Below are 25,798 nucleotides of genomic sequence, written 5' to 3'. Positions count from 1 at the left end.
TACAACATGCAATGTCTGGTTTTCATGAGCAATAAAAAGGGCGGAAATGATGTTTATGTTGATCTCTATTGCAATTTTCTGTACTCGTTCCAGAACTCTCGGAACCGAGATGACGCAAAACCTTTTTTTGATGTGTGTATTTATCATTCTTTCCGTAATACCTTACCATATCGAGTGAAATGCAGGAGTGACAGGGGCTTTATTCAGATAGAGTCGCACAAAACATCTGCGAAGCGGCGGCAGGTACGAACGCCGGGAGGAATAAAACCGCGTGTGAACAAAGCGCGGGCCATCCATAAAACCAGCGGCGGTCCGCGCTGCGCCATTATCACGTGGGCAGTTCATTAGCAGCAGGGGGAGCCACAGGTTGGCGGATTACACGCCGCGCTGCGGCCTGTGGCGTGGGCCAGGGTGTGCGCGCGGCTCGCCTCGCTACGGCCGGCCAGCCAGCCAGCGCTCATACGCCCCACCAGATGAATGGCTCATTCAATTATGGACAAATCTGCGGCGGACAGGCGCAAAGCCTACCGCACACAGCGCCGCCGCTTCCATTCCAAAGCCGTCATTAAAGGCTGGCGCTAATGAGAAGCGCCGCAGAATTTTCCACGCCCGCTGACATGCCACGATGGCGGGCTGACGGAGCCTCCCCTAGGATCTTCGTCCCAAATGCATTAGTTGTCGTTATGACTGGCAGAGAGTCTCCAGCGAAGAATGAATCTCAATACAAATGTGCACCCACTGCATTCAGGGGGACAATAAAAGTATTCACCATGTCGTTCTTAATGCAGAGACATCGTCAGGCGCGTCAGTAGCGTCTGGTCGCGACCTACGGTAAACACAGGAATGAGCGCGCGTCTGTGTAACGTCAGAAATATACTGGCGAACACAAACACCTGAAGCGTGAGGCCCGTATTACACTGTAAAAGATCTCTGTCAAAGATTTTCTCGAACTTCTTCCACCAAACTACTTCACTGGAGCTCCTAAACGATCGTGAAATTTTTCGGTATAGTTGCTTGGGAACGGAGGCCGAACAGTTAATTGCATCTGCTACAGAATACGCTGATGGCGAACGCATTTCTTGAAAAGAAAGAGCAATGGAAACGATTGTGGGTGAAAACGTGCATAGCGAGAAGAAAAGTTCGAACTTCCAGAATGAAATTTTCACTCTGCAGCGGAGTGTGCGCTGATATGAAACTTCCTGGCAGATTAAAACTGTGTGCCGGACCATTACTCGAACTCGGGACCTTTACCTTACGCGGGCAAGTGTTCGGGCAAAAGTGCGGGCAAAAGCTGTTCACCAAAATTTTGTATCGTGAGCTACAGTGCGAGAACATGAAATTAATTGACAATGGCCGAACAAACATTTCAATTCGGCCTTATGAAAGTGATCCCTGATATTTGCATATACGATACTCATTTAAGAAATGCCGTTTTTCAATTTCATTCATGTTCGTGGGTAGCCTGCAACGATTTCAATAATGAAATACTGCGTTAGTTACGTATTTTTTCACGCTTAGTATGAAGCCTCTTCAAAATTTATTCTCGTTATGAAGAGTAAATATTTACAGGCATATTACATGACAAATAAAATGGCTCTGAGTACTATGGGACTCAACTGCTGAGGTCATTAGTCCCCTAGAACTTAGAACTAGTTAAACCTAACTAACCTAAGGACATCACAAACATCCATGCCCTAGGCAGGATTCGAACCTGCGACCGTAGCGGTCTTGCGGTTCCAGACTGCAGCGCCTTTAACCGCACGGCCACTTCGGCCGGCTATTACATGACAGTTTGTGTGTAGTTCTACTCTTTTGGCTTACGGCTGTATTTTGATGGTTTACCGCAGTTGGACAGACTTACTTTTTCGACTTTTCGAAACAACACCTACCTATGTAAATATTTTTATCTGATGATGTGAATAAATTCTCGCAAAGAATCGTGCAAGTCATGAAAATACTTAACTGGTGCAGTGTTTCATTATTTAAACAGTGTATACTATTACTGTTAAAGATCCTCTCATGGTTAGGTCAAGACTTTCAGCAACAGACGAAAGTTATTCGAGCTTGTAATATAGTCCTCGAATCCCTCAGGGTACCATTTTACGTATTAAATCCAGAAATATATGAGCCAACATACAAATCCCCTAAGGAGGAATTCATTAAGGTTAAGTACTTTATTTAGAGTACAAGTAAACAGATTTATTTCACTTACGTAGACTTTGAACACACTTGACTCTTCACATCTCCTTTCACATCCTTTCCCTTTATATGCAAGCTTAACAGCATCCACAGCGCAGCAACTTGAAATGCAGCTGATTGCTGCAGCTATTTCTTTGTAAGGTTCCATCCGCATATTACGATTTTTGTAGCCAGCGTGTTTTGCGTTATGAAGAATTTCTTAGTCTTCATACTTTGTCATGATCACTTTGGCGGTAGTGATGCATCAAATATACTTCGTCATTTTATAGCTTAAATGCTCTTAAGCGAGCGAAGCGACATGAAAATAACGGCCTTCGCTGTAACTTTTATCAAAGATCTTTGCTAAAAGCTTCCCTAATACACTGTCGCCCGCATCTCGTGGTCGTGCGGTAGCGTTCTCGCTTCCCACGCCCGGGTTCCCGGGTTCGATTCCCGGCGGGGTCAGGGATTTTCTCTGCCTCGTGATGGCTGGGTGTTGTGTGCTGTCCTTAGGTTAGTTAGGTTTAAGTAGTTCTAAGTTCTAGGGGACTTATGACCACAGCAGTTGAGTCCCATAGTGCTCAGAGCCATTTGAACCATTTTTTGAATACACTGTCAAAGATTTGACCAATTGACTTTGATAAGTATTTATCGTTGGCCACAAACATTACGCTGCTGACGTTCCGCGGACTTGCGCTCACGCCTGTATTTATCGTTGGCCTCGTATTTGGTGTTCCTCAGCGTAGTGTGATGGGGCCAACATTGTTCACGATATGTGACAGGGGTTGTCATAAAATATTATCACCTCGAGAAGACAGAGTTACGTAATTTTTTCTCCAGAACGACTTTTCACTCTGCGGCGGAGTATACGCTAGTTAGAAACGTTCTGGCAGATTAAAACTGTGCGCTGGACTGTGCCGGCTTTCAAAACAGAAAAATTGATGACTGGTGTGGTGGTGGCCCTCAACTACCCACCCTGAGACTCAGAGTTGAAATATTAAAAGTTTTGGCCGGTTTCGTTGTCTAGGGGCTGGGATACGTAGTTGCCGCATTACAAGCCAAATACTGCTGAGTCTACAGTATATAATATGAATGTACACATGAATCGAATGGTCGAAGGTTCCTATCACTCGGCAGTTGCGAATATAACGTAGAAATTTATAAATGAAAGATTACAATTAAATAAAATGTGCAGGTACTATCTTAACGTCTTTAAATGATGAGTACGATAGTTGAAGTACTTTTGAGAATGTGGTATATTTCTGCAAAACGCTTATTGGTGCCGATGGTCCAGTAATTAAATAAAATGTAAGTTGAATAACAGGGAAACAATAGATTCCTACTTCACGTAATTAGTTATGAACAACAACATAGCTCGCGAGATATTCACTTCCAAACGCGTACTACATCTTCACTGCAGAAGACACGGAAATCTCACAAGTACACAAGTCGGCACTCCGAAGTATTTCTACCTCTCGCGATCATGCGCAAACTGCTCCACTCCAAGTGTTTCCCGCGACTGTACGTGGCGCCTTCACGTCCAGCACTTTCCGTGCCCTGTGCGACTGTTCTTCGCACCGCACTCTCCGTGTCCTGTGCGACTGTCCAGGACTCCGAACTCTTCTCCCGCTTCCATCCAGTCTCCCCATTCACGAGTGCTGTGATTGGCTAGAGTACTCGCGCCATGTCTTCAAGTCAACGCACCCAGACAAACGTAATGAAACACATTCGAAATACTGGATTTACATTTGCACAACTTGAAATTTAATAAATTTTCCTACAGCGGGGCCATAAACACGCTCTAACACACATTATTAGACACATAAGCAAATTAAATAAACATATATCAAAGGAAAAGAACAAAAGGTAGACCAGCAGCCTAATGTCTCTGTGCTTTCTAAAACACAGTAAATATGTAACCAATTTCTTCATGAATAGTATATATCGGATATAAACAAAGACATAGATGAATAAATATATTTATAAGCATGCTGCTACCATTTTTTCGTGTAACTGTGGAGTACTTATGGTCTCGCGCGATCGATAGCAATTGGCCACTTTGACCTCCAATAACTCATGTACTATTCAAGTTACATGCCTGTAATTCATACCAATTTAGTTTTGCACTAATAGCTTCCTAAAGACATGGCGATCGACAAAACCGGATGAACCGTTTAGATTTTGGAAATTCGTTGCTGGGTGTTACTTGTATAATTTACAGTCAGATACTAAACTTTAAAGTAATAAATATATTGAAAATCTGATTACACCGTCAGAATCGTCGTGCAAATAGCAGTAATGCGCATGTTTCTTTTTGAGGTAACATGATTTATCTGGTTACTATTAATTTCTAAATGAACTGTGAATTGTCTGCCATTATGGTTTCACAAAGTCCGCCATCTTTGGCTCTCCCACCGTACAAGTCTCTTTCATCGACACAGCGTAAAAAACGAATTCCCAGCCACGTGCTCGACGTGGACCACGCACTGGGGCCACCCCTCTTGTTCGGCTAACGTTCGGCACCACGTGTTTACTGCCGGGCCCCGGCTTGCCGAGCGGCCCGTGCGGCAACGCCAACTCCGAACTTAGAATATTTCCAGGGCGCCGCAACTCGCCCGTTACCTCACACCTGGGACTCAACACTAGGACCTTTGCCTTAAGCGGGTGTATGCTCTACCGACAGAGCTACGTCAAGGATAGAAAAAAATAACTGTATTCCTTCACTTTTCTCGGCGTCTCTGACGGTGCTCTGAACCGCGTCAATGAACCACCCGCTCGCTTGGGCTCTTCATTTACAGACATTTCGCGGTCGCAAATGACGGTTTACAGTGCGATGTGCAGCAGAATGCCGGACAATCTTTGCCACATCTGACCCAACCCCTCCCAAACGATTCAACCCTTGTCTAGTGACATCGTGTGGCTGCAGTCCCACTGAACATGATCTGACCCCTTAGGAGAATCATCAGGGACAGTTCAAAACCATTCGACTAAATTCTAACGTGATCCGAATCAGCAAAGGGTTTTACGCTTTCTCAGCCCTTCCTTGCGCCCTCCTGTGGCATAATCGTGGGGAAGTGCGGCGTTGACACATGCGTGAATAAAACAGCACAAGGTCCCTCTAAGATCCTCGAGTTCGGCAACAGTCTCGGTGCCACCTGCGGCCTTTGTTGAGCACTTTAAAAATGAACTTGTACAGAGACACCCTTTGACCTAGGCACCTATAGGCAAGTACAACCAGGCGCTAGGGCAGCAGCGTAATGGCACTCAGCTAAAGGGTGTCAAAGGGCTGCCTGCCTGCAGGTGCGTAGATATCGGTGAAAAGTTGACTTGAAGCGGTAAATATTTAAAGTGCTCAACGATGGCGTATGGGTGGCAAGGAGCCTATTGCCGATTTGGGCGTACCTAGAGGAACCCTTTACAATTTGACTCACGCTTGTGTCAATGTAGCACTCCTCCACGACCTTGGCATAGGAAGGTGCGGAAAAGGAGAGTTGAAAAAGCATAAGCATCATTTGCTGCTTCAGATAACGATCAGATTTCATCGAATGGCTTTGAACAGTTCCTAGCGGTTCCAACCTGCACATGAGAGCAAAAATTGTGGTCGCACTGCACTCCAAAGTGCCGGCCGGAGTGGCAGAGCGGTTCTAGGTGCTTCAGTCTGGAACTGCGCTGCTGTTACTGTCGCAGGTTCGAATCCTGCCTCGGGTATGGATGTGTGTGATGTCCTTAGGTAATTTAGGTTTAATTAGTTCTGAGTTCTAGGCGACTGATGACCTTAGATGTTAAGTCCCATAGTGCTCAGAGCCATTTGAACCATTTGCACTCCAAAGTGGTGCAATCTCGTTCAATGGGGATGTAGACTCACAATGTTTTTAGAGAATGATTGAAACGTCGCGGTATCAGCAGTGTCGAAGATCGTCAATACTATCTCCCTGTTGCATACCGCACTGTAAACTGTCGGTTTTGAATGTGAAATATGCGTAAATGGACACCCGAAGGAAGGTGTGGCTTAATTCACGCCCTCTGACACCTCTGAGGCCTTGTCATATCGATTCTGAGCGGCGGTGTGACTGAAATGTTTTCCTCGGGGACTCGTAAGAAACAGACTTGATGTCAACGGTGGGTCTCATGGTTACGACGTCAAGAGAAGGGGTGAGATATGGGTAAGGAGTGTGACGACCTTCCCATTGTTTGACACGCCCACGGTGGCGTTGTGGTGAAATTTGGTGCCTTATCGCACCTTACACCTCACATGAACGTTTCAGCCCTGACATTTTTTTCGCATGTGTCGACACCTCACTGCCTGAAGAGTGGCCGAGCCCGAGGGTGATGTCAGAGGTCGCCACGCTTTTGCATCACTACAGAGGGAGGTTTTAGACACCTTTGAGCCAAATCTCGCACTTCCTCGTCGCGAGTGGGGGAAAATGACGCGGTTTCAAAAAAGTGACTATTTAATTTTTTGCGCAGTGTTAGTTATGGAACAGATCGTAGATGAACAGATTTATATTCATTTTAGAAGGGCAGAGGTTTCTCAGCTTCGAGTCTCGGTGCGGCATGCAGTTTTTATCAGTACTGGTACACACTGAAATGCCCACAGTTCTATACCACCCTGCTAGAGGAGCCGAAAGAAACTGACAGAGCCCTGCGATAAAATTGAGTATCTTGACGTAAATCGTTTCCTCCATTTTAAGAATCTATTATAACAACAGTAGACCATCATATACAAAATGCTTAGGTGCCGTAGACGCTTCCATTGCGGTCAAACAACTTTGTATGACGGTGAACGAAGCGGCACACCAACTCTCTGTGAAGAACTGGATATCAGAAAGAGAGTTGGAGACCCCGGTGTTTAAGACCAGAATATCGCAATCGAGGCGATAATATAAACAGTGAAAACTCAGTCCTGGATCAGTTTTCAACATTTTGCACATTTTGAACCTGACAAAGGTCGCCGCTCGCCGCGTTCTGATCTGCTCACACCCGTTCGGAAACCTCGGCGAACTGATGCAGCAGCAGAAATCTTGTAGCTATATCAGACTTCTTCCTTCACCGTGATGGACGACTGATAGATTTATCACTATGACACAGAGACAAAGGAGCAAAGGAGTCAGTGGAAAGATAAGATTCACTACCAGTTCACGGATCCACACGAACAACACAGCGCGCACAATCATTATTTGCCTGGGAAAATGAACAACATTACCCAGAGGTAAATTAAAACAGTTCCAATCCCCCAGTCCAAGGTTTTCGGGGGTTTCCCCTGGACATCAAGCGAATTTCGGAACCCGAAATCCTCTCCTAACGAAAAAAAAAAAAATCACCAACGAAGAAAGCGAAATACCAGTCATCACTGGACATGGTGGTGTCTGGGTGTTTTTGGGACAGCCGTGGTATGGTGAAAGCACATTGTGTTTTCGAAGGGAAATCCGTCACAGGACCATACTACCGACATCTCTAGAGGAGGTTCCGGGTGGCTGTCAAGATGAAACTTCGCGGGACGCAGTCCAATGCAGTGTGTTTTGCGCCACGACGACGCCCCAACTCATTCTACACACAACACATTCGGAGATGCCGGTTCTTTGGAATGAAAAATTGTGGCCCACCACCCGTATTTTCCTGGCATGACATCCAATGATTCCTTCCTCTTTCCTCTTATGAAGAAACCATTACGTTGCAGACATTTCCAGAATGACGACGAGGAGATTTTCGAGATGGAACTAAACCACCAAAATGCATACATCTATAGCCAAAGTCCGTCGCTGGGAAAAATGTGTCGCAGTCAACTATGATTAAGTACAAATAGATTTACACAGTTACCCGGTTTCATGATCGCAGCTTGATTTTATGGAGGCGTGAAATCTTTACAACCCCTCGTAAATATACCATCAGAAAAGTACAGGTGTGTATCTTTCTGTTATTTCACCCATGTACAGGGAGGGAACAGAACTGAAATCTAAGAATGCAATAAGCCAACAGTTTGTGCGGAATGGCAATTCTTCAGTGGTGACTTTATCGTAGTAATGCTGTTCCATAGTCTAATTGGTCACCGTCCATGCGACCTTTGTACTGCTACTGTGCTCATATGACGAGTCAAGTTTAGCACAGGGCCCACGAAGAGTCTAGTTTAGGAGGATTCACTATATACTGGCGTAGACCTGAGTGCGAGGACAGTTGCAGGCAGTGAAGTTGTGTGAGAAACCACTGGCTCGAACGCCTAAGAAAGTCTACGAAGTGTCGTCCCACGGTCTACTAATAACGTGGCGGTAGAAGTTTCAAATAGCTGTGTTATTCAAACTTTTCTGTACAACACCACCACACACTTTTAACAATACCATAACCAAAAGTTTTGTTGGAAAAACTGAGATGGGCTACTCGCTGCGGTGATTCTGATTGACGTATTATATTGTTTTATTCCGTTATTCGTGCTATCAGAGTAACACATCAAAATACAAGCGGTCTGGATAGATTTTTTGTCACCTTCAGAATAGATTTTTTGTCACCTTCAGAATGTAATCTCAAATGGCGCATGCAGTGATACCAGCTCCATACAATTTTATCCACACATACACATGAGCACGTTTGTCACCGTAAGCAGCATGTGTGGTTAGTCTAAAGATGACAGCTGCGTAAGTCAGTATCGTTACTCATACATTATTAAAAGTGTGGAGATAAACGTGGTCGTGCGGTAGCGTTCTTGCTTCCCACGCCCGGGTTCCCGGGTTCGATTCCCGGCGGGGTCAGGGATTTTCTCTGCCTCGTGTTGGCTGGGTGTTGTGTGCTGTCCTTAGGTTAGTTAGGTTTAAGTAGTTCTAAGTTCTAGGGGACTTATGACCACAGCAGTTGAGTCCCATAGTGCTCAGAGCCATTTGAACCATTTAGTGGAGATAAAGGAGATGAAAGCGATGTATAGCGAAAACAATGAGTGCTATTCATCCAAAGATTAGGTTTACAACTGACTACGAAAATAAAGGCGCCATGAATCTCGATATGACGGTTAAAAGAGAGGCGGGCAAGCACTGTTTTTGCATGACAGAGAACCTACTTGTGCTGATATTACTATTGATTGAAAGTCTGGCACTCTGATAGACTCAAAATGGCAAATTTTAGTCTATAATTAACAGGTTATTTAAATTGTCATTAAAATTGCTAAAGGAAATTTAAATGCAACAACAACGTAAAATCAACGGCAGCACCCTAATAGGTCAAAACAGGGAGACAAGAAAATCGTGTACGTTCTCATGAGTTACAAAGGACGAGTGTCAGAAGTAACTGCCAGGCAGTTTCGTACTACCAGTTAGCGTAAAGAGTTTGAGGCTAACGACATTCATCACTTTAGACCGAAGCACCGCGTGAATAAAAAGCCTCTAAACTCACAGCATCAGGAGTATATAAACTGAAGTGTGGAAGCTGACCAAAAACTTACGCAGTTAAGGCAGGACGTTTTAAATACTTTTCAAAGAGTACGTTTCAATACACAGTAACTTAGAAGGACTCCGTTGGAACCATTGATACACATTTGGAAGTGCTAAATAATGAACCTAAGGAACATTTGCACATTATTTGAGCAGAAATTGTGAATTTCACACATCGCTTACAAGAGCTGGCAATATATTAAACCATTAGGAGCACTTTATTAACAGTCCAGTTGTAGAAACTTTGAAGGCCTCTTTCAATCGTCTACCTCCGACACAAAGCCCTTAAGAGCAACAGCCCGCTCACCAAGGAGGGACAACGGTGGCGCGTCGGTTGACACACCGTCCTAGCAGCAAACCGACACCCAGACTAGTCTCTGTACGCTATGCAAAACCTGATATGTGTGCAACGCCATCAAGCAGAAGCAAATACAACCAAATAAATGTCACATCCTGTTCCCCGTAATTTTACATGGTTCTCATAATTCCACTTCTATAATTTTACTTATAAGGGAAAACTATTAATATTTGAAAGAAGAGTAATGAAGAAGATATGGGGGACCAGTTTCAGATAACGGAGAATGGAGGAGGAGGAAAAACGAGGAAATCTACCTTCTGATGCGACAACCAACTATCCTATAGAAGATAAAGCGCAAAAGAATACAATGGGTGGGCCCTGTAGCCCGTATGCCGGATGGAAGACAGGCGAAGATGGCACTAGCGGGGAAACCAAACACCGAACGCCCCATTGGACGACCAAGGCAGCGCTGGATGGACGACCTGGCGAAGGACCTAGCAGCCCTGGGAATTGAAGACACCTGGAAGAATCGGGCCCAAAACAGAAAGGACTGGAGGCAGTTTGTGGAAGCAGCGCGTGGTCTGCAGGGCCTGTGATCGCTGAATATCTATCTATATTTTACACAGTTTTACACTTTCGCTGTTACAGAATAATATTTTATCGTTAATTTTATTTTAAATAATGTTTGAATTTTGGAATTTTAACATACCTTATCTCTTTTACACATGTTACTACAATGTTGTACCGAGCGTAAGCCCGCAACGCCCAAGTTATCCCTTCTACTTCCTCTCACTGTCTTCTCTCTCCTATCTCAAACCCGCTCGCCCCACCTTTTTCTCCCCTCCCCCTCTTTCCATCGCTTCCACCCTATTTTTTACGCTCTGCCCTCCCTCTACCACTTACCTATTTGAGCCATAGACAAAAGTTGCATACTGCAGTATTCTGTATGGACATAGTAAATTCAACAATTACGTGTAGAACCTTTCTACTTATTGGAAAGTAATGGAAAGTATGTACTTAGTTTTATACTTTGTGTTAAGTCTAAGTACGATGAACTTCGATCGAAACTAGTCATACTGTAAACAACTGTGCAAGTGAGACGGCAAAATAACCGACGTATACATATTTTTAAAAATATATCAACAAAGTTGTTGAATTTTCTCACAACGTATATGTCGGCAACAGCGATCGTGAAAAGATCTTGCGGCTCTGTCTATAACAGATTAAAAGAACAGATGTAATTGTTTTGTTCATAACTATTGCATTACATGAGTAAATTGTTTTGCTTGTCTGTGTTTTCATACGCTTCATCAAAACTAATGAGTAACTTTTAGCGAAAACCTGCAGTTGAGTTGGGGAGCACATATCGAGCGTCGATATATACCTTCCCTTGAAGTCCCACAAGTACTCGATGGGACCGCGAGCTGCTGACTTCGGAGGCCACTCAAGTGGTGGGCACTCGCGTTGTGCAGGGCATGCGTGGCGGCTGCACTCATTGCCCTTTGGGAGACCAGTTTGGAAGAAAAAACTCGGTAGTATTCAGTTCACAGAAGGTTGCAATATCAAAATCCGGTGGTTCTGCTCCCTGTCGGCATCCACACCCATACTTCTCAAGCCACCTGTCGATGTGTGGCGGAGGAAACTTAAGGTTCCATTCGCGGCGTGCGAGGTGGCACACTCGATTCGCATTCAGGAGAAGGACGGTTCAAATCAGCGCCCGGGAGTCCAGATTTTTCTGTGATCTCCCTAAATCCGTTCGGGCAAATCCCAAGATGGTACCTTTGTAAAAACGCAGCTCATCTTTTTAACACACCTAGCATGTATGCCGTCTCTAATGATCTGGATGTCGACGGGATGTTATATTGTAATCTTCCTTCCATCCTTCCCTGGTCCATTCGCGAGTATCGTATGGAAAGGACGATTGTCGATAAACCTCTGTACTTGCGCTAATTTCTCGAGTTTTCGTGGTCATTTCGCGGGACGTATGTAAGAGGAAGTAGTATGTTGTCCGACACTTTCCGGAACGTACTCCTTCTGAATTTCAATAATAAACCTCTCCCTTCCGACCCTCTTGTAACGTGTGGCAGTAGAGTTTGTTGAGCTCCTCTGTAGCGCTCTCTTGCCGACTAAAGGATCCCATGACGTCTTCGTTAGATCTTTACGGTATATATCCTATTAATCCAATCTGGTAAGTGCCCAAGACTGATGAACAGTACACAAGAATTCTGACCACGTCGGTAGCTGTGGGGTCAGTGTGGTTGAATGACAACCGAAGGCACTAGGGTTCGATTCCCAGCCGGGCGAGGGTTTTCCCCACTCGGGTCTGGGCGTTGTGTTGTCCTAATCATCATTTCATCACCGATATACAATTAGCCTAAATGGCGTCAGCTAAAAAGACTTCCACCCAGCGGCTGCAACCCGCTACCCGACAGAAAGAGAGGTTTCTTCTCTTATGCATGCGCAACGTGTTGCATCTCTGGACCACATCAGTTGTTGCAGCGCAGATAAGGACGAGAACTATCACACACTCGGCCTAACACCTCATGCGGCCAAGGCGGTGACAAGAAGAATATACAGAAGAATGGAAAAAATTGAAAATTTATTAGATGACGATCAGTTTGGCTTTCGGAAAGGTAAGGGCACCACAGAGGCAGTTCTGACGGTGTGATAGATAGTGGAAGCAAGACAAAAAAAAGTAAGAACAGGCTCATAGAATAACCGACTTGGAAAAAGCGTTCGACGATGTAAAACGGTGTAGGATGTTCGGAATTTTAGCAAAAAAAGGGTAATCTACAGGGAGAGACGGGTAATATACGATATGTACAAGAACCAAGAGGGAACAGTAAGACCGGAAGACCAAGAATGAAGTGCTCGTATTAAAAAGGATATAAGACAGGAATGTTATCTTTCGTCTCTGCTGGTCAATCTATAAATCGAAGAAGCAATGAAGGAAATAAAAGAAAGGTTCAAGAGTGGGATTCAAATCAGGGTGAAAGGATATCAATAATAAGATTCCCTGATGACATTTTTATCCTCTGTTAAAGTGAAGAACAATTATAGGAAATACTGAACGGAATGAACAGTCCAATGAATACAGAATACTGAGGGTAAACAGAGGAAAGATGAAAGTAATGAGAAGCAGCAGAAATGAAATTATCGATGGTCTGAACATGAAGAATTACGGATCACGAAATGGACGAAGAGAAGGGCTACTGCTACCTTGAAAGCAAAATAACACATGGCGTATGAAGTAAGGAGGACACAGAAAGAAGATTAGCACAGACAAAGAGCCCATTCCTGGCCAAGAGAAATCTGCTAGTGTCAAACATCGGTCCTAATCTGAGGATGAAATTTTTGAGAATGTAGGTTTGGAGCACGGCATTTTGTAGTAGCGAATCATGGACGGTGGGACAATCAAAAAAACGGCAATCGACGCGTTTCAAATGTGCTGCTACAGAATAATGCTGAAAAAAAAATGTGTCGTCGGTCTTATGATGCGACCCGTCACGAATTCCTCTCCTGTGCCAACCGTTTCATTTCAAACTAGCAATTACAACCGACGCAACCTACGTCCTCAGTTGTATGTTGGATGTATTCCAATCTCTGTCTTCCTTTACGGTTTTTACTACCCTCCACAGCTGCCTCTAGTACCATGGAAGTCATTCCCTGATGTCTTAGCGGAAGTGCTACTATTCTGTCCCTTCTCCTTGTTAACAGGATCGCTGTGAGTCAGGACTGCGCTCGGGGCAAGATGTATGATTGAGCCGCTTGTCCAAACATTGCAACCCAACTTTATTGTTATTTAAAGAAGGTCTGGCATGATTGAAACATAACGCAATTCGAGGTATACGCCAAAAATTCTCATTGGGGTGAAACATACAATAAATATAATTTCTTACTAAACACTAAACTGCAGTCGGTCCATGCACCAGAGTGCACTGTACCGATATGTTCCAGAATGCCGCGTGCGAAAATGCGATTTTTCAGGTGGTCATACCTCGGTTTCTATTCATCACAGAGATACGGGGCAAATCTTTTGGGTAACCCATTGGCACCATCTGTTCATCGGCGATTCCTGAGAAAAGTACTATTTGTGGGGATGACAGGTTCTGTAGTTTCTATTGACGGCATATCATCGAAAATTTTACCGTTTGTACTTAAGATGATGTTCCCGGGGAAATACGAAACTCTTTTCGATATCATTATCCGTTACCGATAACCAGAGTTTCCAAGCTATCGAACGTACGCAGAAACGTGCAAAAACCAGCTTCTCGTCGTTTTTGCTCCGTGGCTTCCAAGAATCTAAATAACTAACCATAGCAAAAAATGAAATTTTTGCTGCACATTCTTTAATCATTCATCTAAAACCCCATTTTCCCCAGGAAATCTGTATCGTTCTGGAGATCACCTGAAAAAGCATGATTTTTGGGTAGCAAAAGTACCAATTGTGGAGATGGCCACTTCTGTAATTTCTGTTCACGCACATCGTCGAAAATTTTACCATATGTTCTTAAGATGATGGTCTCGAGGAACGTCGAAACGTTTTTGCACATCATGATGCGTTACCAAGATCCGGACATTCAGAGTTGTCGTACTAATGTTGTAAACTATGCACGTAATATGCGGTGTGAGGAGTAAATGTAGTTTTAACTGACTTTTAGGTAACACATGGCAAGGCTTCTAGGGCCATTGCAAGGGTTCGTAGGTCACCAAACTATGTTTAAGTCACCATTTTTTCACCAATAAAACTTTATAACGCAGTGTCTCTGTATAGTGTGCACTTCTCGCTCACACAAATACGCCCAAAGTTATGCTGCAGTAAAAAAAAAAAAAAAAAAAGGCTAAAACTAAAAATGGTCTCAACATGTCTGAAAAGAGTATAAATTGACTGCCAAAGACTATGTAAAACTGGAAAGACTGGAAATTCAGTAAAATATTACTAATAACGTTTTTAACTTTTTGTGATGCAAAGCATAAGCTGGGCGTTTTCAGTGAATTGCGATCGTTGAGCAAAGTACTGAGAAAAATCGTAAAACAAACGATTTTGTGTTAACCAAATATTATGTGTAGTTATTTGTTGTTTATATGCGTGAAAGTATAAAAATGTGTCGAAGTATACAAATAAACTTCGTTTTAAATAAACTGCTTACGCTGTTCTAACAGGGAAAATAAGGGAATCGACCGAAAACGGCTCCTGTCGGAGTACAAAGAGGGGAATATCCTTCCTCTTGAAAAGATTCTGACAGACCCAGCTGCCCGTGTCCTCATTCCACCTTCCTCACAAGAAATTTTGGCATGCGAACATATTCGCAGTTGTTTGTGCTGAAAGAGAGGAGCAGAGAGATACATCTACATCTACGTGATTGCTCTGCTATTCACAATAAAGTGCCTGGCAGAGGGTTCAATGAACCACCTTCAAGCTGTATATCTACCGTTCCACTCTCGAACGGCAGGCGGGAAAAACGAGCACTAAAATTTTTCTGTGCGAGCCGTGATTTCCCTTATTTTATCGTGATGATCATTTCTCCCTGTGTAGATGGGTGCCAACAGAATGTTTTCGCAATCGGAGGAGAAAACTGGTGATTGAAAGTTCGTTAGAAGAGCCCGTCGCAACGAAAAACGCCTTTGTTTTAATGATTGCCACTCCAATTCATGTGACATGTCTGTGACACTATCTCCCCTATTTCGCAATAACACAAAACGAGCTGCCCTTCGGCGGTGACGGTACGAGAGTGGGAGATAAAGGGAGAGGAGACGGTGATGGGTGGGAGAGAGAAAGTGGCAATGAAAGAGAGATGGATGAAGACAATAGCAGAGGGGGCCAAAGAGAAATGAGATATTGATGGTCAGTGAGAGACAGTGGCAGTAAAAAAAGAGAGAGAGATGCATGATGATAGTGGGAGGAAAAGTAGACACGATTCACAGGCTTGGGGCGAGGGGCTGGTGAAGGAGGGGAGCGATCTGGACCCTCGCAGATCGTCGAGCTTTAAGACGTAAGTACTGGGGTGGGTGCATTTAGGACCGAAATTTTTAACAAGTGAGTATAGGGGAAAATTTAAGTTGGACCTATCTCCAGAATTTCTGAATTGCCGAGAAGTGGTGGTGGCAGTGGCAGTGGCAAAGAAAGAGAAAAGAAGGCAGTGTGACAGGGGAGACAGTGGTAGTGGGATATATTGTAAATCAACAGAAGAAAACCGAGACAGTGGGAGAGAGACATAGGGAGCAGTAGTGTGAGGGAGATACTGAGTATGAAGGCTATACTACAGAGGGGGACTGGATAAAAGGATATGGAATGTTACGTGTTAAAAGAGCTCAAATATGTTTGCATGCTAAAATGTTTGATGACGAAATTGGAATGAGGAGTGAGGCAACTGGTTCCCCAGCTATTACGTCATAATATTTTCCGGTGGAACGAATTCGCCTTTTTGTGTTCCGACAGGAGCATTTTTCGGCTGGTTTATACTATGGTAACATACGTTGTACGATATATTGCCGGCGGAATTCGAACAAATTAACAGTGTTGTTCCTCGATCAGTAGGTTGAATCAGAGAGTGCGGTAGTAAACATATATGTGTCATCGGGCCACTACTAACAGTACTAACTCTGGTTAGATGTCGGTTGCAGTGTTATCCTGTATTACAGAAAATGTGAACATTAGAGGAAGTTATACAGAGCGTGACTTGTCATTGCACTATAGAAAGCGGATTCCCCCGAAGAAATAACGCAAAGTGTTCCGACGCACAGCAGAAAATTTGTATACAGGTGCATCAGATTTTTGACGTCGTAGAGGTCATGAATGTAAGCATTACCGGGATGATCAATAATACAGTGTCAGCAAATGCTTCGTTTTCTATACAAAAGGCAGAGCTCATCACTCTGGTTTTAGATGCTCTTGTTTAAGCTTTCGTTCTTACCATGGAAGCAATGAACTATTGAAATTAGTTTGTTATTATAAGCCACAGAATCCCTTCTATGAAATTTGATTACTTAGTTGCGGGTATTAAAATACGTAACGTTGTTTTTCTATGAACCTATAGAAAGACAGTCTGCCTATTCACAGAATTGACTCTTATAGCTAAATTTCCTGCCTCCAGAACGTAATTTTTTTCAGAGTACATTTTCTGCGTTCACATTTCTACATTCCACACACATTTTCAATCAGCATTAGAGTAGATTGCGGAAACTACAAATTTAAATAACATTTATAAATATATTTGTATTTTTTGCATTTAATTATAATCATTTCATAGAAAGGAATAAATTAGTAGCATACCTGCGTGATGTGCCCTTGCTAAAAAATGGTTCAAATGGCTCTGAGCACTATGGGACTTAACTTCTGAGGTCATCAGTGCCCTAGAACTTAGAACTACTTAAACCTAACTGACCTAAGGACATCACACAACACCCATGCCCGAGGCAGGATTCGAACCTGCGACTGTAGCGGTCGCGCGGTTCCAGACTGTAGCGCCTAGAACCGCTCGGCCACCCCGGACGGCGTGCCCTTGCTAAGATCATGCTCTAAATTTCACACTCATTTTGCAGTGAAGACTATCCAGCACTTTTATTACGATACATAACATCCTTCATTCCTGTGCGAGTTCAAAATTACGCACAATTGGACATCGCTTTATTGAGAAAAATGTGTAATTTCATGCCCCGTATTATTTCAGAGAACTAATAGTAGCTATTACGATACTCCTTATGTCATGGTATAATGTTCTGTTTCGATCAAAATTGTTTATAATGTAGTAAAAAAAATGTCAACCATGTCTCCAGTTTCCCACTGCGGGTTTGAAAGAACTAACATACTAGTCACATGCGTCATGGATGAGTGTGCAAGGGTTAAATATGTCGAGAAAAAATACTAGTACCGTGACGCTGTCATGGAGTAGGAGACTGAAAGAAGTGTAATAAATTGATCTGAAAAGTCGTGAGGAAGACTGTTATCAGGAGCCGAAGGCCACCACAGGTAAAGAATTCGAAGATAGCTTAACCAAGAGCTACAAGACAAGGAAGAAAACTGCTTCGATTGACGAACTTCAGATGCTACTCAGTAATGAATTATTGTAAAATGTATATATGCTCCTATAAGTATTACAATAATTGATACAGTAACGAATGTCTGCTGCCGGTAACACTGCGATAGAAGTGTTCTGTTCCCACTCGTTCCTTGGTATGCCAGCACATTTAAGTAAACAAACATCAGCGCATCGCATGTAAACCCCAACGAATCGTGCAAGGGGTAGCGTATTGTAATTACTTGACTATAACACTGTCACAGACGTTCTGCAAGCCTTTCGTTCAGTAAATTTTTTGAATCACATCAGAGTCTAGTTTCCTTGCCAAATTATATTCAGTTGCCAAGGTTCCCAAATCTGTGAGACGTTGTTGTTGCATAGCCGAACTGAGACAACTTTTAATACGGGTCAGAGTGCTGAATGAGTATAAAATATGCTTACAGTTGCGGAAACATGCTTAAAATTTTAAACTTGTGCATCTTATTCAAGAGTTTCAATGGTTCCAAAGTAATGTATTCGAAGATTGAAGTATGAATTGGTTTCAAATATTTAATTTCGGCTTCTAAATCTGTTATGATCTCATTATTCATTGATAAATAAATTACATAGCTCAGCGACCTGATCGACCATCATCTTAGAGTATCATTATAAAACCCAAATGTTTCATCTAAAATCTTTAACTGTGTAATTCTGCGTTTTTAAGTTATACACTAGAATAAACCTTTAGTATTCACACCTGTCACTTCATTCCTGGTTTCATCATGAAATGATTTCCTCTTCCTAGTGCGTATCTCCGGAAATTCAAGATCGATATTAATCGCACTGGTAACAACTTTAGATTAGGAAGAATGGTGTCCCAGTTTTCGCGAAAATACGTTGATTCATTTAATAAACTCTCAGCCAGTTATATCTCAACATAAATGGTAGTATTTCGAGCTTGTAGCAATTTGCCTCTGTGGTTAATTGGTGTCAGCAACTGTAGCTACACTGATGCCATAATTAAACACTTGAATAGCCTCACATAATCCAAAATACCCCTTACCAAAGAGCGTGTTTCAGGTGAAAAATTGAACTTGTTGAGAGTCTCAACAGGAATGGCAATCTTATCCAAGTAAGCTGCAACTGGCATTTGCAGCGTCAACCCGAGCACTTGAGCGAGTAACAGACATGGAATACAAAGAACTTTCAACACATTCTTTCGAAATTTACCATCGTTGTGAACTGCTACTGTACAAGTTGTAAAGGAGTATAATCACTCCGAAAAAGTATCGCTTCATGACAACTCTCATCTGCATGAACTCCACATAAAACTATGACAAGCAAACACAGCAAATTTTGCAAGAGGATTTCACTGTAGAAAATGTGGCTGAGTTCCTTTAAAAGATTCTCTAATATTACTTCCGTTATAATAGCATTGTCCGCAGCATTCACTGATAGGAACTGTTTCACAAGTGTTGGTTGAATTAAATGTGCAATAGCAACTCTAGTTTTCTGATTACAGTCTACGAATTTCAAAAATCATTCAATTATTTCATATTCATCAACTTCCTTCTTGAGGTAAATATAATGCAAGATGGATGTTGTTTGTTCAGTATGATTTGAATCAGGAGTTGAATCAACAATAACTGAGTAATACTTCTCATTTTGCCTCTGTTCCAAGATGGCACCCATGACACGATCGGCACAAATAGGAATATATTCATTCTTAGCATCAGCCGGCAGATAGTTTCCTTGTAACTGCTTTCCAGGTACTTGGCGGGTTCTGACCTTGCTAATGTGTTTTACAAGAAATAGATCACTGTGACTTAAGAGCTCTAATATTCCGCGGAAATTTCCATTATTTGGATCTCCGATTTTCTGAGCTGGTTCTCTGAAGGCCAAGCCTGTTTGACCAAGTAACGTGAAAGTTCCCATTCAAGTTGGCTATTCTAAGGACGAACAAAGGAAGAAAATTACTTCTTTACTTTGGAGCATCAGCATGACTAGTGTACATCTTTTATGTTAATTCATTTATTGACTTTTACTGTTCTTTCAGGACAACTATACACGAATAGAAATATTTTACTTTGTGTTTACTGTTGAACTCAAAATCTTTTCTGTATACTCGTTTCCTGTCTAAAACAACCTTGCAATGGAATCAGCAGTGCCTTATCTTTGAATGTTGGAAAACCTACCAAATTATAACGAAGCTTCACAGCTGTTGCCGTGTACATTTGTTGGGGAAACTTTTTTGGTAGGAGTTTCAAAAAGAAAGAGCATTTTCAAGTCCATACACTGTGGTTTTAGTGCACGATGCTTAAATGTAATACAGTCCATTCAAGACTAAACACGCAACAGAATTGTACAGGACGTTTTAGTGCACGATGTCTAAAGAAAATTTCACGTATTCAAAATTAAACATGAAATAGCACTGTATGCAACTGGCCTGTGTGACTCATAAAGATGAAGAACTGAAGCGGGATGGAAGAGCTAGAATGGTTATGCTGGTGCCGGGGAAATGTTCTTTTATTTATGACATGATACAAAAATTATTTTACAGTAGCAGTCTGCTATTTACCAAATTAGCGCCCTGGGTGATAAGAGTCCTTGAGACACTTGGGTCCCCCATGAGGCTTGAGCCCGGGGCATTTTGCCGCCCATACCCACTCCCTCCCTCGTCGGGCCTTATCAGTCCACCTAATTTTCAACATCTTATGCAGCACCACATCTCAAACGCTTTGATTCGCTTCTATTCCGGTTTTCCCACAATCCATGTCTCGCTGTCATACGTAGAGTGTCAGAAATGTCTGCCTCAAATTAAGACCTGTGTTTGGTACTAGCAAGCTACTGTTGACCAGAAATTCCCTTTTGCGAGTCTGGTCTGCTTTTTTTTATGTCCTCCTTGCTTCATTCGTCATGTATTGTTTTCTACCAAAGTAGCGGAATTCCTTAACTTCGTCTACTTCGTTATCTCCAGTTCTGATGTTACCTTTTCTCGCTGTTGTCATTTCTGGTACTTCACATTACTTTCGTGTTAAAAGAGAAGAGGACGTTCTCCACACAACTAACAAAGAAAGGAACATGCGGAAGATACTGAGCAGAAGAAGGCGTGTGAAAATCTTGAAGTCGGAGTTGAGTAACGTGATCGGCCGGTAACTGTCGAATCGTGTTCCTCTTGCACGTTTCGGTACTGGTAAGCCTCGCACCCCCTCCCCCATGAACCATGGACCTTGCCGCTCGTGGGGAGTCTTGCGTGCCCCAGCGATACAGATAGCCGTACCGTAGGTTCAACCACAACGGAGGGGTATCTATTGAGAGGCTAGACAAACGTGTAGTTCCTGAAGAGGGGCAGCAGCCTTTTCAGTAGTTGCAGGGGCAACAGTCTGGATGATGGACTGGCCTTGTAACATTAACCAAAACGGCCTTGCCATGCTGGTATTGTGTTAAGACATCAGGGAATAGCTTCTATGATATGAAAGGGAGCTGTAGAGGGTAAAAAGTTTAGGGGAAGACAGAGATTGGAATACATCAAACAAGTGCTATTCTGAGATGAAGAGATTCTCACAAGAGAGGAATTTGTGGCGGGCCGCATGAAACCAGATAACATTTTACGTCTACGTTTCGTTATGTTGTTTGTTAAGTTTTTCTCTCGTTGACTCGCTGTAGTATGTGCTTGTCTCTTACTGGACCTCTGTGCTAATTTATGTTGAAACACTAAGACACTGTGGTATCATGTGTCGATACAACCCCACGGGAATCGCGAATTTGGCAGCGTAAGTGCAGTCGCTGACCGGCTGTCCATGCTCAGTTCAGAGAGCAGCACTGTTGCTGTTGTAACAGTTTCTTGATGCACTATTTGTGATGAGTCCTTGTACGTTTGGAGAAATACGAGATAAGGAAATCTTGTGTTTGTTGTGTTAACTTGTTCGCTAATCATTTCTACTCCTGTCCAGCTTTCCTACAACGACAGTTGCCGCGCCATGCCGTAGCCCACTTCTGCTTATTGTTGTGTGCGAGGCCGTACACATTGTAAGCACACTGGACAATAAATTACTCCGCGCCAGGAGATACCATGTGAAACCCTATCTAGCCTTGAAAATGGCCTCAGTTTGCCGAGGAAGAGTATACTAGATTCTTCAGGTAAGTACACTACTGGCCATTAAAATTGCTACACCAAGAAGAAATGCAGATGATAAGCGGGTATTCATTGGACAAATACATTATACAATGACATGTGATTACATTTTCACGCAATTTGGGAGCATAGATCCCGAGAAATCAGTACCCAGAACAACCACCTCTGGCCGTAATAACGGCCTTGATACGCCTGCACATTCAGTCAAACAGAGCTTGGATGGCGTGTACAGGTACAGCTGCCCATGCAGCTTCAACACGATACCACAGTTCATTAAGAGTAGTGACTGGCATATTGTGACGAGCCAGTTGCTTGGCCATCATTGACCATACGTTTCCAGTTGGTGAGAGATCTGGAGAATGCGCTGGCCTGGGCAGCAGTCGAACATTTTCTGTGGCCAGAAAGGCCCGTGCAGGACCTGCAACACGCTGTCGTGCATTCCTGCTGAAATGTAGGGTTTCGGAGGAATCGAATGAAGGGTAGAGCCACGGGTCGTAACACGTCTGAAATGTAACGTCGACTGTTCAAAGTGCCGTCAATGCGAACAAGAGGTGACGTGAAACCAATGGCACCCCATACCATCACGTCGGAGTGCCAGTATGGCGATGACGAATACACGCTTCCAATGTGCGTTCACCGCAATGTCGCCAAACACGGATGCGACAATCACAATGCTGTAAACAGAACCTGAAAAAATGACGTTTTGCCATTCGTGCACCCAGGTTCGTCGTTGAGTACACCATCGCAGGCGCTCCTGTCTGTGGTGCAGCGTCATGGCTAACCGCAGCCATGGTCTCCGAGCTGCTGCAAAACGTCGTCGAACTGTTCGTGCAGATGGTTGTTGTCTTGCAAAGGTCCCCATCTGTTGACTCAGGGATCGAGACGTGGCTGCACGATCCGTTACAGCAATGCGGATAAGATGCCTGTCATCTCGACTGCTAGTGATACGAGGCCGTTGGGATCCAGCACGGCGTTCCGTATTACCCTCCTGAACCCACCGATTCCATATTGTGCTAACAGTCATTGGATCTCGACCAACGCGAGCAACAATGTCGCGATACGATCAACCGCATCAGCGACAGGCTACAATCCGACCTTTATCAAAGTCGGAAACGTGGTGGTACGCATTTCTCCTCCTTACACGAGGCATCACAACAACGTTTCACCAGGCAACGCCGGTCAACTGCCGTTTGTGTATGAGAAAGCGGTTGGAAACTTTCCTCATGTCAACACTTGTGTAGGTGTCGCCACCGGCGCCAACCTTGTGTGAATGCTCTGAGATGCTAATCATTTGCATATCACAGCATCTTCTTCCTGTCTGTTAAATTTCGCGTCTGTAGCACGTCATTTTCATGGTGTAGCAATTTTAATGGCCAGTAGTGTAATATCCAACCGAAGCCACTCATTGGTGATTAGGTGACTGTAGAGCTACCAAATCAGTCCTCCTTGCTCCCCTCGGATTTTCACCTGGCGCTTGTGGCAGCACAGCTCTGGTGTACTGTACTTGGGAGCACAGCTTTTCGGGGCGCGAGGTGCGGGCCCGCTGCAGTCGGACAGCAAACAAAGCGGTACTCGACTCGTCGCGCAGAGCCGCGTCGACTATCGAGCGTCGCGCTGCCGCATAATGGGAGGCCTCCCAGAAAAATGAAAGCGGAGCGTAGTGTAGCAGAGCCGAGCTCACCAATCGATACATCGGCGGCTGGCGGCCGCCGAAACAATGAGCCATTACGGCAGTCAGACACAGTCGCAGCCACCTGCCGTGATTGCGGCTTCACACACCGCGCATTGTCACCGCGCGCGCCTGCCGCCATTGTCAGCGCCTTTTCTACCCGCCCCGCTCCCTTCCTCTCTCTTCTTGCTCTCTCCACCCCCACCCCCACCCCCCCTCCGTCACTCTCTCTCTCTCTCTCTCTCTCTCTCTCTCTCTCCCTCTCTCTCTCTCTCTCTCTCTCTCTCTCTCTCGCTCCTCTTTTTTTTTCTGCGCTCACTGCATGCAGCCTCCCACGGTGTCATTTTTAGTGTTTAAAGCCTCGTCTACTGCGCACTTGTTAAGAGGAGAGGCGCTCTTTTCGTGTTTAAAGAACGCTATAACGCCTATCCCTTTTAGTGCCATTACATGATCACCGTTATAATTTAGGTATTTATTTATTTGGCATCCGGATTTTGAACCATACAGCCATGAACGAATACAAATTCTGTCTCCTGTTCCAAAATTCACAATAACGATTACAATGTTTTCCACACTTTACACACATTCAGATACTTTCGGTACGCACGTACACATCAGTCGTTAAAATACTAAGAGTTGTTTGGTTACGCATATTCTGTATTCGACAATCTTCGGTTCTCATCTTCATGAGTCCGCCTCCATACCTGAGTGGTCAGCGCGGCAGAATGCTATGCGAGGGTCCGGGTTCGATTCCCGACCGGGTCGGATATATTGTCCGCTCTGGGAGTGGGTGTTGCGTTGTCCTCATCATAATGGCGCCAACTAAAAAGGTTTGCACCAGTATTTTTATGTCCATTATAATTATCCGGGCTGTTATGCTGTGGTCGCTTGATGAATTCTGTGTCAATTCCCAACGTTTCGTCCCCGAATGCGGGAGACATCTTGAAGGGGGTCTGTAGCTCGATGGAAGGTCAAACACACCCACTGGCTCGCTACTGACAGAGCTTGCCAGTGGGTGTGTTCGACCTTCCATCGAGCTACAGACCCCCTTGAAGACGTCTCCCGCAGTTGGGGACGAAACGTTGGGAATTGACACAGAATTCATCAACCGACCACGGCATAACAGCCCGGATATTTATAATGGAAATGACATTTCCGGCCGTGAAAGTCTACATTTTAGTACCAGTAAACAAAGCTCAAGGTCAGAGAGAAGGGCAAGAGGAGATGGACAGCTGCGTGGGAGGAAATGGACATAGAAAACGGGAATGAGAAGATACATTGAGAAAGGGGGCCTAAGGAGGTGTAGAGAGAGTGGAGGAGGAGAAGATGGACAGAGAAAAGTGGAGGAGTTGACATACTGAGAGAGGGGGAGTGGGGCAGGAGGAAATGGAGGGAGAGAAGGAAGGAGAAGATGAAGAGAGAGGGGAGGAGGAGTTGATGGACTGAGAGAGGGGGAAGCAAGAGGCGACGGACAAAGAAAGGGGGAGGGGGAGGGGGAGATGGACAGAGACAAGGAAGAGAAGGAGATTCTGGTGGATATCCAACTCCCATACTTATTAGAAACATGTGCTTTCTCTTTTCCTTCTTTCCCTTTTAAGGAGACTGAAGCACGGCAAAGCGTGGTCGAGTGTAGATAGTTATATAAATCTTCGTTTGTGAGAATTGTTCGTGAGTTGTGCTTGCGCAGTAATGTCGGTAGAGCATTTGCCCGAGTCAGAGTATGGGTTCTGTACACAGTTTTAGTTGGCCAGAAAGTTTCGTATCAGTGCACACTCCGCTGCAGAGTGAAAATTCCTTTCCGGAATTTAACATGTTCTTCACAGGGCGAAAACGTCGCATTTAATAGTAACTTCAGACGCTCCTCAACGGAGTTGTATAGAGCTTTTATAGTCCACGATAAGAACAAATGATCTGGTGGATATTGCCAAAAGCTCCGTGAGCCTGTTCAGGAATTATGCTGTTGTTCATAAGAAATTTAGTCATAAAACTTTAGCGAAATGCAGGAAGACCTGCTGGGGATGTGGGGATGGATGGTTTGTGTAAGGACTGGCAGTTGAGCCTCAAAGTAAATAAATATAGCATACTGTTTCTAAAAAGTTACCTTTCGGT

The 25,798-nt window shown here is 44.0% G+C and overlaps 1 protein-coding gene across 1 annotated transcript in view; it reads right to left on the bottom strand.

The window, feature by feature from the left end:
• The window catches only part of LOC126252279 (F-box/LRR-repeat protein 16), a 432,643-nt gene extending 408,897 nt beyond the window's left edge, over positions 1–23,746 (bottom strand). The window contains exon 1 of the mRNA XM_049953152.1: positions 23,702–23,746. Within this exon, the coding sequence (XP_049809109.1) occupies positions 23,702–23,746 (45 nt within the window). The remainder of the gene's footprint in view (positions 1–23,701) is intronic.
• Between the last annotated feature and the right edge of the window lie 2,052 nt (positions 23,747–25,798).

Source organism: Schistocerca nitens, chromosome 4 (genome assembly GCF_023898315.1).
Source record: "Schistocerca nitens isolate TAMUIC-IGC-003100 chromosome 4, iqSchNite1.1, whole genome shotgun sequence".
In the NCBI taxonomy this organism is placed as follows: domain Eukaryota; kingdom Metazoa; phylum Arthropoda; class Insecta; order Orthoptera; family Acrididae; genus Schistocerca; species Schistocerca nitens.
Note: the sequence above shows the minus strand (reverse complement) of the source record. Positions and strands in the feature narration are given on the sequence as shown.